At 36.2% G+C, this 14,611-nt stretch overlaps 2 protein-coding genes across 2 annotated transcripts; one reads left to right on the forward strand and one right to left on the reverse strand.

Annotated features, from left to right (window-relative positions):
- Window positions 1-861: 861 nt before the first annotated feature.
- hsbp1a (heat shock factor binding protein 1a) lies at window positions 862-2,819 on the reverse strand. The gene is made up of 4 exons (XM_051101701.1): window positions 2,623-2,819; window positions 2,019-2,085; window positions 1,726-1,870; window positions 862-1,133 (listed from the first exon to the last, which is right to left on the reverse strand). Exons 1-3 carry the CDS (start codon window positions 2,665-2,667, stop codon window positions 1,749-1,751), a joined length of 234 nt encoding a protein of 77 aa, XP_050957658.1. The 5' UTR covers window positions 2,668-2,819; the 3' UTR covers window positions 862-1,133; window positions 1,726-1,748.
- A 2,037-nt stretch (window positions 2,820-4,856) lies between these two features.
- On the forward strand, window positions 4,857-10,761 carry phf23b (PHD finger protein 23b). Its single transcript, XM_051101702.1, has 5 exons — window positions 4,857-5,345; window positions 6,489-6,520; window positions 6,603-6,695; window positions 7,250-7,853; window positions 9,203-10,761. Exons 1-5 carry the CDS (start codon window positions 5,318-5,320, stop codon window positions 9,394-9,396), a joined length of 951 nt encoding a protein of 316 aa, XP_050957659.1. The 5' UTR covers window positions 4,857-5,317; the 3' UTR covers window positions 9,397-10,761.
- The last annotated feature ends 3,850 nt before the right edge of the window (window positions 10,762-14,611 follow it).

Raw genomic sequence — 14,611 nt, forward strand, 5'->3', positions numbered from 1 at the left:
CTATCACAAAATTTCGTTCTCTGCAGCAAAATGTCTTACATGTCAAGGTGGTTGAATAATTTCGATTGCAACTGTACACATATAAAACCTTTTAAATACCATAAAAGTCATGATGATAGATTGCTAAGAAAAGAAAATGGATGCAGAACAACTTATAAAGCAAAACAGACCCAGCAAGCATTTTGTTATGAACAGCAAGTGATCAAATCAGTTACAGTATATTACTATTACAAAAATGATTAATGTTTCAACGAGCCATTATTCCTCTGATATATTAGTTTCTAACTGGGCACTTCTGCTTTGCCAAAAATGTAATCAGCAAACCACGTAAGTACTTCCATGACAGACCTCTTCCTATTAAACGATGTTGCCAGTTCCACAGGTTTTTACTGTCTTTTCTGTGGTGCAGATAAAGATAAACACATCAGTAAATAATTCAAAACAAAGCTTTTAAATTTTTTGTCTGATCATCTGTTGTCACCAGTTAAAACAGAAAGGTGTTAAAGGCTTTAAAATCACACATCTACACATATCTACAAGGAGTGTGGCTGATATGCTGTTTTTCACCATCACAGTTGTTAGTGAAGGCTTTGGAACTGTGCACATTCTTGTGATGCATCCAGTGGGTCAAGGTTATGCATGATTAGCATGACCCAGCTAACCCCTGCTGGTAAATGTCATAACTACACCATCTGCCTGCATAAACTTTCCACTGGAAGCCTTTTAGAAGTAGCCATGTATTCTGATTAAACTTTAAAAATGCAAGTCTTGAAAAAAAAATTATATTTGGAATTTAACACTACCTCTCTATTTTCTGTTTAAATAAGAAACATGTTAATACAGGAAAGAAAACTGCAACCGTAAAGCCATTTCATAGAGTTTTTAATATCAGCAAAACATGCAGGAATCACATGATTTCCCCCTGTGATTACAATGAATAAATACAAAAACAAGTGTTATGTTGTTAATCTTCTGTCCAGTAATATAGTTTTAACCTTACAATATGTAATATAATATGCAATACGCATAGGCAAGCACCATTTTTAATTAATTACCTAAAAAAGGATTAATTCACATTTCATTTAAAAATTCTGATACTGCAGTAGAAGGTCCTCACTGTGTTCCTTGGCAGACTGAAAGAGAAAAGATACTTAACATTAAACAAAACAGAAAGACATGTCATGAAGATCACAACAGTAACTTAAAAATGACTTTCCAAAACCAGTCATAAGGGTCAGTTTGAACCTTTGAAGGGTCATGTGAAAGCTGAATAAATAAGCTTTCAATTGATATGTGGTTTGTAAGGATAGGACAATATTTGGTCGAGACACAACTATTTGAAAATCTGGAATCTGAGGGTGCATAAAAATCCAAATATTGAGAAAATCACATTTAAAGTTGTCCAAATGTGTTTTCACATATTTACAATAGGAATTTTACTAAATATCTTCATGGAACATGATCTTTACTTAATTTCCTAATGATTTTTGCCATAAAAGAAAAATCAATCATTTTGACCCATACAACGTATTTTTGGCTATTGCTACAAACATACCCCAGCGACTTAAGACTGGTTTTGTGGTCCAGGGTCACATATATGCTATGACACAATCAGACGAATCCAAATGTAATTTCAAATACAGTTTATAGAATGTAAGTGTTCTCTAAATGGTAACAACTTCAAAAGAATGGCATCAAAGTGGCAATAGCACCACCTACACTTACTAGGATGGTGTTGGTCATTGCCTTCAAGCTGTTCCAGAGGTCTCAGTGACTTTTATCTCATCCTCTAACTCCTCCACACCTGCCTGAGTCATGAGATCTGAGATGTTCTTCTCCAAGTCATCGATTCGCGTACTCATCTCATCAAGTATTAGAATTAAGAAAAATATTCTTTTTAATACGCTTCTATCTCATAGTCAAACCATAAAGCATGTACTTTCTTCTAATAAATGAAGGCTTTGATTGTGTACATAAATAGATTACAATGATATAAACATGCATATGTGGAAGGATATTTCGCCCAATAATCTGGTCTGACATGGTCTGGAACTTGTCCTGCATTTGCTGCAGCAAGGTCTGTACCTGTACAGAAGGGAAAATATTAAACAAGCAATTGGATTAAAACTCACAAAAATTGTGAATGAACACTGCGTCAGTAGCATAAATGAAATCTAGAATCGTGTGGGTTTTGCGTGGGCTTCCCACACAGGAGTAAAAACAGCAGTTTAAGGGCATGCTCTCCGCCCACGCGTGGAACTGAAACCATAGTAACAAGGGGAACCTCTCAACATCGTGTAATCACACAAGATACCTAACGGTGAAATACAGAAATCCTCGTTGCATAACCCTACCGAAAATACATTCATTTACGTTTTAATTTTATTTAACTTCAGACTGATGAAGAAAGACGACATTTGAAAATACACTGAACTCATAAGAGTGATCTCTCAATCCAAGTTGGCGACAGAACTATTAATGAACGATTACGTACAACTGGTAAACCACAGCACTTCACGCTTCTCTTTTTACATTAATTCACTTTGGCTAGTGAGCGTGACTGAATACTAGGCGACTGTAAGTGCACGACCCACTATACCTCGGTAAAAATCAAATACTCACCACAACAGTGAGGTCCTGAGATGTTTTAGGGTCCTTCTCAGACATGTCTTCTACAACAATTCCCACGCGCCTTCGCCTATTCTCTATGCTTGTGTGATCAAGAGCCCTGTCAAGGCTGTACAGTACTGTGTGATGTATTCAAGGTGGAAACTGCCGTGGAAGCAGTAGCTGATTTTGTTGTTAAGGGGTTTGGTCTGTGAACTGAAGTCAGAAGAGCGGCTTACGCTGCTGTGGTTGTGATTATTTTTATGGCCTAAAGGGGGCGCTCGGTGGCTCAGAAAGGCGAGTCCCAGCAGAGATTATGAATCACTGCAAATCCAGCTAACGTTTACCAAATTAATTTAGCATATTTAATTAATAAAAAATACTCATTTTGAGAAAAAAAGATATTTAAAGGAATATTATGCCATTAATGAAAAAATTTACTGATAAAAGGGGGGAAATGCGTTTAAATAGCACATAAATCTAATCAGTATGAACTGTATGAATATTGATTTGGGTTTATATAGGTAAAAAAAAAAATCATTTTTTTTTTGTTTTAACCCACCTTATTTTATAATGCGGACCTGAGCTTATGGGCAAGACTTCCGGTTCTAGTGTTGCCAAATCCACGGTTTTCTCACGGAATTGGGCAATTTTAACACTGTTGCTGCGGGTTGGTTTTGATGTTCACAGGTTGAATCGACTCCAATAACATCATATTTAGCCTCTGAAATGCAAATTTACCAGGGGAATCCCAACGAAAACCGTGTATTTTATGGGCTAGTTTTGAGTAGCAATTGGGCGGATTTTGTTGTGAAAACCTGGCAACCCTGTCCGGTTCATTAGCTACTATAGGGAAATAACGAGGAGAATAACAATGTGTAGTAAACGGTAAAACTGTTTGCACTACAAACCAGTGTGCTCATAATTAGGATAATACATTAAAATAATATGTGACCATGGACCACAAAACCAGTCATAAGGGTCAATTTTTCGAAATTGAGATTTATACATCATCTGAAAGCTGAATAAATAAGCTTTGCATCGATGTATGGTTTGTTATGACAGGATAATATTTGGCCGAGATACAACTATTTGAAAATCTGGAATCTGAGGGTGCAAAAAAATCAAAATATTGAGAAAATCACCTTTAAAGTTGTTCAGATGAAGTTCTTAACAATGCATATTACTAAAATTAAGTTTTTATATATTTACAGTAGGAAATTTACAAAATATCTTCATGGAACATGATTTTTACTTAATTTTCTAATGATTTCTGGCATAAAATAAAAATCAGTCATTTTGACCCATACAATGTATTTTTGACTGTTGCTACAAATAAACCCCAGCGACTTAAGACTGGTTTTGTGGTCCAGGGTCACATATGGTAGGACACAACAATTTGCAATATCAAGCAGCAAAACTAGCTGTTTTGTACAGCTAAAAATAGCTAGATGCAGATAAGACCGGAAGCCAGACCCATAGAATTTAAAATGGCTGTGCCCACTCTTAAGGAAAAAATAAGGTAGATATAATTTTCTATATTTAATGGAATAACTAAAATACAGTACAATTATTATTACATTAAGATTTATATTTTCATTGGCTTCAATAAATAAAGAATAAAATGTTTCTAATAATATCTGATTCTATGATCTATGAGAATTGTCCCTATTGCTCCGTCCTCAACAAAATATAGCATGTGAACCTTTTGTATGCCATTTAAGATATCTAAGACATTTCACAGCCTTTTGGCTTTGTCGAATCTTAAAGTTTCAATGCATTTTATGAACCAAATCTTTCTGAGCCGCCAAGCGCCCCCTTTCGAAGGGAAATACTTATTTCGTGACATAAAGCTGCTTGGCCATTTCACTGGCTTAGCTTTAATGGTAATACGTCATTGGTAACCGAAATGACCAGGAAAGCAGACTGTTTAACTACTGATCTTACTTATTGATTGAAATGTCCAACGATCTGCAAAGATGAAAGTTAACAATTGTAGCATTGTTTATTTAAACCTGTGTACTATGCTCGGGTGCAAATACAAGCAATACGTACTGGAACAGATAAACTCAATTTCCCATGAACACAGCAGAGCAACGACTAGCGCAATGGATCATGGGTATTGTTGTTTATCGTCATTGCATTCCGTGCCGCCTGTCAGCAAATCGCATTGGTTGAACTACACGTCCCATGAATCCTTGGAGAGAAAATTTTACATCGCAACAGCAATTTGACCGCAAGGGGTTTCTAGAGTCAGTTGACATCGTCGACTCTAGTGAGGCGCGCCGGAGGCGACACGCAGACGTAATTTTTTGGAGAACTTTGGTCCTTTCCCCCCCACTTCGTCGAAAAGGCATAACAGCGCGAACGTAGAGTTTATGTTACTAACATTCGTTGCAAAAACATGCTGGATCCCTGGTTTTATCATTGGTTCTTTTTTACTTGGTGGTCCGTTAGGTAATTGAACTGCCAGCTGGATTATTTTTTGCAACGCTGCTTGCTGGCCAAAATTAAGTTGATTAATCTTTCCAGGGATTTAAGATCCAGCGATATTTTATTGGACCAGTTTGTAAAACGTCGTTTGAATCATTCTGATGCCCAGCTAACTAGACTATAGCTAGTCAGCCGGGGCTTGCTGCGCCCAAGCCGGGCGAAGATTGACGCTGCACGGTGTCACCCAACTGAAGAGGATCGAGCTTATTAGGCGACAATGCTTGAAATAATGTCCGAACACCAAGGTAAGGAAAACCCGAGACTTTAATTTCAAATATTCAAACTTTAACCATGTTGTGATAGGCAACACCCATCATCATCATCGTTCAGTTTTAGCAGAGTCAGCTAGCCTGTTAGCAGCTTTTATACTGCAGTAAGTTTAAATTCCTTTTAGTTGAACAGACTGATTTCTCTAGAAACCTAATTCATTGCCAGCCACTTTTTAATGTTTGATTGTGTTGATGAAGCAGAGGACATTTTACTCCGCCGACGAGCTGGTTCATACGGGGATTAGCCGAGTTGCTATCTTGTGCAATGGAGTGAAATTACTCAAGCTGATTGTAGCCATTTGTTAAGCAGTAACTTATAAATGATTTAAAACATGCCTGATATCCAACCACTGCTTTCCTTTCAAATGATTTCATGAGGACGTTTACAAAACCGCAGTTACGCAGCGTTGCGCATTTTGTCTTCGCAAAGTAAACCAGCTCGGTTTCAAATTAGTTGCCGCTATTAATCCCTTTAACCAAGTTTTAGTTGAGTGCCTTTAGTCACAATAGAAGCTAAGCTGTTTCTTTTATATTTTATGTCGTTTAAGGCAAAAATGTTGCCTTTTAAGTCCGCTCACTGCTTAGCGTTGTAGCATTTCGCTGCTTGACTGTAACTCTTTGTTATGCCGGGGTAAATGTATTGCCGATGGTGTCGTTCCTCTAAACACACATCGATTTGGTCGTCGTAACTGTATCATGATCGACCATATATGCTTTTATAGGAGTTCTCAAACCAAAAAAAGTTGTCTTGGCGTGTTTCGACGTCGAGAGTGAGGCTTAAGCCACAAGCTGCTGCGTCCTCTCACCTTTATCTCCGCTTTAGCTTGCAGTGTTTGTCACTACATTCGTTTAGTTTTTTCCTCAATTAAAGTCCCTTAAACCGGGTGGACGTTTGGATATAAAATGGTGCCTTGCGCAATTGAATTTTACGCCTCAATCAACAGGGTGTCGCGGGGGATAGCGCAGTTAGCGCGTTAGCTTACCGTCGAAAATGCACTTTTACCAGGTTTGTAAGAATTAAAACTGCACAAGTCGGTTCCAAATGCGACGTTTTTTCGGTTAAATCTGTCATTTGACAACGAATTAATGTTATTCTCCCTCCTTTCTTTTGCTACATAGATTCATTACTGAAGTGCAAAGCAGAGACTCTGGTAAGTCAAACAAGGAAATAAGATTTTCAACCTACAGATGGCAGTGCTTGTCCAAATGCTAATAAATGATGTTCATGTCCAGCCATCAGAGAGAAGAAAGAGGACAGTGGAGGACTTCAACAAATTTTGCAGTTTTGTTCTTGCATATGCTGGTTACATCCCTTCTCCAAAGGAGGTAAGAAACAGAGCATTGTTTCACATTTAGGTGTGGTTTCATGCATTAAAGCCCTTTTGAAAATCCTGTTGCTGGAGACCTCCTAGTGCTGCACCTCTTTGACACCCAGTCCAGGCATGTATTAATGTGATAATGAGTAGAATTTGACAGATACTGGATTTTGCAGATCATCTGATAATGGATTCATTAGGTGATAGCTTTTAAAAAAGCTGCTGAAGTTTATTACAAACATGTATTATTAAATTGCAAATATATGTATACTTCAAACTCGCTAAATTCCAGCCTCAGCCCAATCAGAAGTACCAGTACTTGCAAAGAAACCTATACAAAATAGCCAGAAAGAAGTGCTAATTTTAAAGAAATATGTCTCCAACCACAATTAAACATCTGAACCAAGGTAATCAAGGTCTTCAGGATTACTAGAATCTTCCAAGCAGGTATTTTGGGACAAGTTAGAGCTAAACCGTGGTCCTCCAGGAACAGTAATGTCAGATGCTTTGCTGTTTTATGACCAAATATTATCGATCCATCTAGATGTCTGTCTCTGTCCACAGGAACGGCCATGGTCTCCAGCATCCTCCAGTTCTCCAAACAGCTCTGGTGCTTCAGGTGAAGGCAGTGTTTTAGGTGGAGCAAGTTCTAACATGGCTCCCAACTGGAGTCACGGCACGTCGGACTTGCACACCATCCATACGTTCGTTCGCAAGGCTCGTGCCAATAAGAGCAACAAAAGCATGCGGCGGCTGTCGTCTGACAGCACCCTGATGGACAAAATGTGTTTAAAAGACCCTTTCTATGAGGGCCAGGTGGCCAGCAAAGCTGAGCGCAAAAAGGACAAGAAGCTGAAGCGTCTCTCTCTAGGTTCAGGCGCTGGCGACAGCAGCAGCAGCGGTGGCGAGAAGCGTGCAAGGATCAAGCGCAGTAAAAACCCCAAACAGTCGAAAGCCCTTAAGAAGCTTAAGAGCTCGGCCCACAGTGAGACAGACTCAGAGAATGGTCTCGGGCATGGAGAGGAGCATTCGGACCAGGGAGCGGCAGCCGAGCGCAGACTGCAGGCCCAGGTGAAAGAGGAAAAGGAGGAAGCCACCAGAGAGGCGGATATGAGTTCCAGTGAAGGCGAGACTTGGATAGCGGATGAAGACATAATGGTGGAGTCAGGTCGGTTTAGTAGAGACTGAGGAAGGTGTAAATTACAACATCTCCTGAACAACTTCTTCATACTAATATTTTCAGTAGGGGTGTGTGATATATCGTCTGCTATAATATCGTAATTGTTGTTTTAACGATGTGCAATTTGACATTGAGTATATAGCAAAAATCAAAACAAAACACCTGCAGAATGCACACATATGCAGCTGTATATACTTTTGTCATTTCATATAGTTAGTCAATATCACAGAGCGCTGTTTTTTTTCAGCATGGTTACAAAAGTGATAACAATAAGTTAGTATTAAGAAACTTACATTTTAGACACCATATTAGCTGGTTTTGCTCCATTTTGTCAACAAAAATCACTCCAAACAGCCACAGCACTGTTTTGCTTCTCTGAGCAACATGAGGATGTGTGATTCCTGAATGAATCACTCGTTTAAATGATTCGGTTCAATCGCAACAACTCACTTATTAACAGTGAATGCTCCCACCTACTGGTGTTTTTCACATTTAAAGTCTTTTTGTTTTTAAAACAATTTCAAATATCAGTATTTTACGTTTTATGTTCAAAAAAACATTATGCATTTGTAACCGCAGGTTAAAGCATTCCATGTCCTTCTAAGCTGCGTGTAAATGCATCTAAAAGCCACTTCATATGCAACTTCTGCATTTTGTTGATATTGTTTTCATTTGTTTGGTAACAGCCTAAATGTATTATTATTGTAACTGACTGATTAAATGTAAGAGTTTGACTCAAAAGATGATGCACACTTTTAGAAAAAATGGCTTTATAAAGATGAAAATGCCCATAAATGGTAAAAATCAATTTTAACTTATTGGAAAAGAATAATTTCTATCATTGCTGTGAACTGACAACAGAATATAAAGAATATAAAAAACTTTAGGAGTCAGCTGTTCAAAGTAGTTCTTAGATATCAGCACAATAATACGCTCAGCAAAATATGGTAAATAAAATCCCAGAAAATATTGAGATGCCATATCAAATATAATTTATTGCCATCACACACCCCTAATTTTCAGCAGCCATTACTCCGGTCTTTAGCATCACATGATCCTTTAGAAATCATTTTAATATGCTGATTTTGTGCTCAAGAAATATTTATTATTTATATCAATGTTCAAAGTATGCCGCTTAATATGTGGAAACCATGATGCAGTAAGATTTAAAATTTTAAAATAAGATTTAAAAGTAAATAATATATAATAACTGTTAATAATTGAGCACCAAATCAGCATATTAACATTTAGAAGTTTATTTATTTAATTAATGACTTTAAAATTAAAACACTACATATTTTTTTTTTTATATAATTTTATACGTCTCTTCCTTACAGGTGATGATTCGTGGGACTTGATCACCTGTTACTGCGGTAAACCCTTTGCAGGACGGCCCATGATTGAATGTAGTCAGTGCAGCGTGTGGGTGCACCTCTCTTGCGCCAAAATTAAGAAGTCTAACGTGCCCGACATATTTAACTGCCACAAATGCAGAGACTCACGACGGTCAAGTCATAAAAAAGACACTTAGATGAGGGTGTTTATTCCCTCAAAGCTCTGAATGTTCCCAGTTCTCCAGTTTTTGTATCCAAAACAATTTTCAGTTTCAGAATCCATTTTATTTCGCTGTTTCTTTGCAGTTCTAGTTTTGGCGACTAGTTACTCCTTACATGTTTTACAGTCAGTAGTCTCCATTATAGAGTTCACTGAGAAATAATGTCGGAATGAATTCATCTCTTACCTCCCAAGTGGGTAATTGATCTTGGTTCGTTTGTAACTTTTCCCACAGATACGTAAACTCTTGTCACACCAAATTGTCATTTTGTTTAAAATAAGCAGCTTGCATATTTAGTAAGTGGCACTATTTTTCACACAGCCACACTACATTTTCATGGTTGTATACTACATTAGTTACTTAGGTACTGCAAGAGTCTATTTAAAAGTAAAAAAAAAAAAAAACCTTACACTGTACAAAATGCAGAAAAATGTTGTCATAATGTTGCCAAAGAGCTGCTACGAGAGATTGTGTTCACATCGCTGTTACTAGAAAATACATTATTTCTTAGTGAACTGTCCAGTTGATCTTTTTTTTTTTTTTTTTATTATTATTGGGATAGATGCCTTTGTTTAAAGACTTATAGACGTAATGTGTTAGTCTAAATGCCATTTCCTGTAGGTGACCATTTAAATCACAACCTCTTAATTGAAATTTATGTCAGAAATCACACCCAAATGGACTTAAGCAGTCAGCTAACAAATATAGATGTTCAGATATTATTAGCTACATGAGTCATTTAAGCAGGGAATCCTTTCAGTTGCAATTATTGATATCAAACATTAATTTCTTCTAATTCTACTGGTAATGTACAGTATGTTAACCCATGTACTTTGTCGAAAAGAAGCTATCAAAACAGTTCAGTCTTTAATTATTTGCACAACATAGTGTTTATTTTTTTTTGTTTTCAATGTGTTAATTTTTTTTTGGAAGTTTTCAGTTTAATAAGATGTGAAGGCTAGATTTAGGAGCTTTGCTGAAGCGGTCCTCAAATGGAATGGTTGTAATTATTGTTTTCAAGAAGTGTTTGGGGGTTTTAAACTCTGAGAACTGGTGAAGATTACTCATTTATGCTACAAGCTCTTTCTTTTGAATTAGTTTGGAGACTATTGTTTGGATTTTTTTTTTTTTTCTCTTTGTGGTTTATTTGTGAAGCAAGGGGGATTGGAAATTCCCAAATGCCAGAGCTCTCTTGCTTCATGTTTCACTCTGTAAATATCACAGATTTTGAGAAGTGTACATATGTGAAAGTGAAGAGAAAAGCAAAGCAAATGGTATATTTTTTGCATCTGATATTGTTTTCTTTAACTACCTGGAGAAATAAAACTTTTCTTTATTGGGCTTAGAATTTCTTTTTGTCCTACTCTAACTCTTGTGTTGGGATGCGTCATGTTTTTGTGTATTAGAAATAGTTACGAGACGATTCAATAGTTTATCCATGTACAATTTATTTTGCAGCAACACCAGTTCAGCGTCTGTCAGTTTGCACCCCACTAGAGGGAGCAGGTAAGCTAATAATGGAAAAACATAAATACAAATAAATAAGTCACAGTTTATAAACCTGAGATGCAATGAGAAGGACCAAAACTAAACAACATAAGATGTCCTTTCTAACAGTATATGTTTCTGTCAGCTTGATCACTTTGCATCGTATTCCTTAAAATCTTCAGGTTCTTCCTAAGGGGGGGAAAAAAGATTTAAGCAATGATAGAATATGCAATCTGTTTATTTTAAATATATGTAGCCAAACCACTGTGGCTTTCTCTGTTTGAAAATACCTTTCTGTTCCTGGAAGACAAGTGGGTGCTGCCAATGGGGTCCAGAGGAACAGTGATCCGTCTCCTATTTGATGTTTAAAAAAAAAAAAATGTAGGAATTGTGTGAATTTGGGCTTGAAAACAGAGAATAGCTTTTAAAGAGAACTATGAGTTCCGAGGGAAAAAAAATCTAATCCTCTTTACAAATTGTAACTCAAATAGACATTTAAAAGAATTTAACTGTATGTGGTTAAACATATCAATGAAAAAACTTTTTTTATTTAATAACTTTGAAAAGTTTTTTTTTTAATATTATACCAAAATGACAGTAAATATTCCTACTCACCTCTTATCCTTGTTTTTGCGGCGGTTGCTGTTTGCTGGTTGCACATTAATGTGTTCCATAGGGGAAAAGAAATCGGGAGTCTTGGCAGGATTGGGTTCCCAGTCCCGAGTCATTTCCCCTTCATTTCCTGGGAACAAGTCTGCCAGATCAGAGAGTTCATAGATGTGCGGTGATATCTCATGATCCGACCTGTGATTGCTCTGCAGGGAATCGGATGCATTTTAATATATATGATATATTAACGTGTTTTTATTGCAATGCTGTATTAAAACTGTATAGAAGAAAATTAACTGAGCATATAATTATTGTGATATTTACTCTTTTCACTCGCAGTCTGTCTGGTATCAGGAAAGCACGAAGCTCATCCATCAAGAAGTAGACAACCAGAATAAGTAGCAAACATCTGGAGCACATCTTCTGAGAGTACAACATATATTTAGAATATAAAAATGTAAAATATAAACTGCTAACAGTGAATACAATCAGCTGATTAGAAATTGTGGAAAATGTTTTTGAAAATGTAGAAAAATCCAGTACAATTACTATGATAAAAATAAGTATATTGTGTTTTTAGTATTTACCTTTTTGGTGAATTAGTCTGTTCTTTAGACGTTTCTTCGGGAGTTGTTTGACAGTCCTTCTCTGTTCCTTCTTGTGTGTGTATGTTGGCTTTGCTGTCCTCTCTGTCAAGGGCATGTGTGTTTTGGGTATTTGTAGACCTGAAGCTGGGGTGGGTTTATATAGGATGACCGAGAGATTATGGATAAAGGGAGTGTGTGTGTCTAGCATGACTTCACCCACCCTCCAAAAAGATTAGAACATGATTAAAGCATCATTTTGGTTGTTGTTAGAATGTTCTAGTTCAAACTCAGGTTAACAGGTTGACAGTATCTAAATTGAGAATCTTAGAAGAGCATTGAAAATCAGTATTCATAATGACCTGTTTGGATTAGTCTTGCATGTTTATCTGTATTTAAACTATTTAAAAAATATATAAAATGTATTTATAAATAAAGAAAATATATTACAAAGGCTTTAATTTAGCTATTGATGTTGTTTTAATTCCTAATTAAACAATTCTGTAGACAAATTCTAGCCGGTATGTATAAGCAGAATTATTTGCATGATCAAAAAATAAATAAAATAATGACTGACAAAAGAAAAAACAATTCTGACACTATATTGTCTGATTAAATTAAAAATAAGACACTCAAAAATATGCTACAAGAGCATTTAGGCATCACAGATTTATAATATACAGTGTGAAAAATTGATATTTTCAATTTGAAATTTGCCAAAGATTACATTTAAGTGCTATTAAATTATTAGGGTTTTTAAGAATAGCTTTTAAGTGTTAAAAGTCCCAAAAATATAAAAATAGGAGAAATGAGCTTATACAGTTAAACACATAATATCAGCTAATATGGATAAATTGATACAATTTCTAATAATAAATGTAATTTTTCTAAAATATTTTGTCATTTCATTTGTAATTTTATGTGATGTAAGCCTGTGCATTTGAACTAGTTGATATTCGTACACACTCTGAATGTTCTGTCATTTGGAGACACTGTGTGTGGCCTGTCCAGGTATCGGATGATCTCGTCTCGCCCAATTTCACAGTTTCAAAACATTGGATTCTCATCCACGTACACCAAACCGTCTCGCTCTCTCTTTCTCATTAGGGATGTTCGTAGTATTATCAGAGGAAGCACACACACATACATAAACAAGTTGAAAAAAGCAGGGGTGGCCTCTGTGGATGGCTTACCAGCAGTCTGACACGTTTTCTCTTTTCCTCTTTTCCCTCCCTATCCTAATTATTGCTATTTCTGGCAACTGGGGCCACCAGACATAGACTAGCTGTTGACAGACAACCCACGGTGAAAATAAACTACCTTTACTAAACAAGGCCGATGCAATCCGCCCAGATGTCTGTCAACAGAGACTGAGAACAAATCGTTGGCGCTGATTACTCTAATTAGTGTAAAATGAGTGTGTGTGTGATCATTTCTGACAATCCCGCCTTCTCATTTCTGCCCTATAAGTACCCTGAATCTTCCTGAGTTCCAAATTTAGAACAAAGAAATTCTTAAGAGTGCATTGCCAGCAGAAATACAAGCCTTTTTGAGAAAGGTTTGTTTTTGATTACATATATAATGTATTGTATATTTCTATTGTGTGTTACAATTCCTGTAGATACAGTAACAATTTTCCAAAATGTTTCAGATAATAGAACGGGTGCTTCATTTTCAGCACTTCTTATTCAGTAAGAATCTCGGGTAATATGCAAACTGCACTATTCGGATTCGGTGTCTTGAAATCTACGGGTCAGTACTGCTACTGCATTTGCAATTCATTAAATGCAAAATATATTTGTCTGGTTTACAGACTGCACTCAGTTTTGTCTTATGAATACTTAGCAAGTCAAAAGCGTATGCTTTATAGCATGCTGTCAACTATAACATGCACCCACCAAGTTACTGTATTACTAGTCAAGTGACAATTTCAGATGCAGAACATTATAACTATAATAAATCTAAAGCACTGACGTTGCAGGATGTTACAGATAACAGCTACATTGTAATACTCCTAAATCTTTTTGAATTATGCAAGATGCTTAGTTTTACTGCTTAGTTTGTGTAATGCCTGGATGTTTATTTATGTTTAGCATTTTTGTGAATTTCTGTTTTGTAAATTCTTTCTTTACATTGTTTTTATCTGCATTGTAATTTCTTTAGATGTTAAAGAAGTGTGTTTTTCATTCGGGGTTGAAGTAGCTGTATTTTCACTGTGTGAAAAATTATTTTGACTGATAAGAAATTGTAAAGCCTAAAATAAAAAATATATATTTTCCGCTCATACTGTTTCCTGCTTCTGTCGAATCAAATGAGCACATGCTTAACCATTTCCATCATGCAACATTTCCACCTTACTGAGTGTTCTAAAAAAATTTGCTTTTAGTCCAATTCATGCAAAATTTTGCTATGTGTCATCTAAAACTCTGCTGAGAACTGTTTTGATTCATCAAAACATTTATTTTAAGACAATAAAAAAGACACAACCTGTACTGGCTAACTGGAATTCT

Source organism: Labeo rohita, unplaced genomic scaffold, assembly GCF_022985175.1.
Source record: "Labeo rohita strain BAU-BD-2019 unplaced genomic scaffold, IGBB_LRoh.1.0 scaffold_1623, whole genome shotgun sequence".
In the NCBI taxonomy this organism is placed as follows: Eukaryota; Metazoa; Chordata; class Actinopteri; order Cypriniformes; family Cyprinidae; genus Labeo; species Labeo rohita.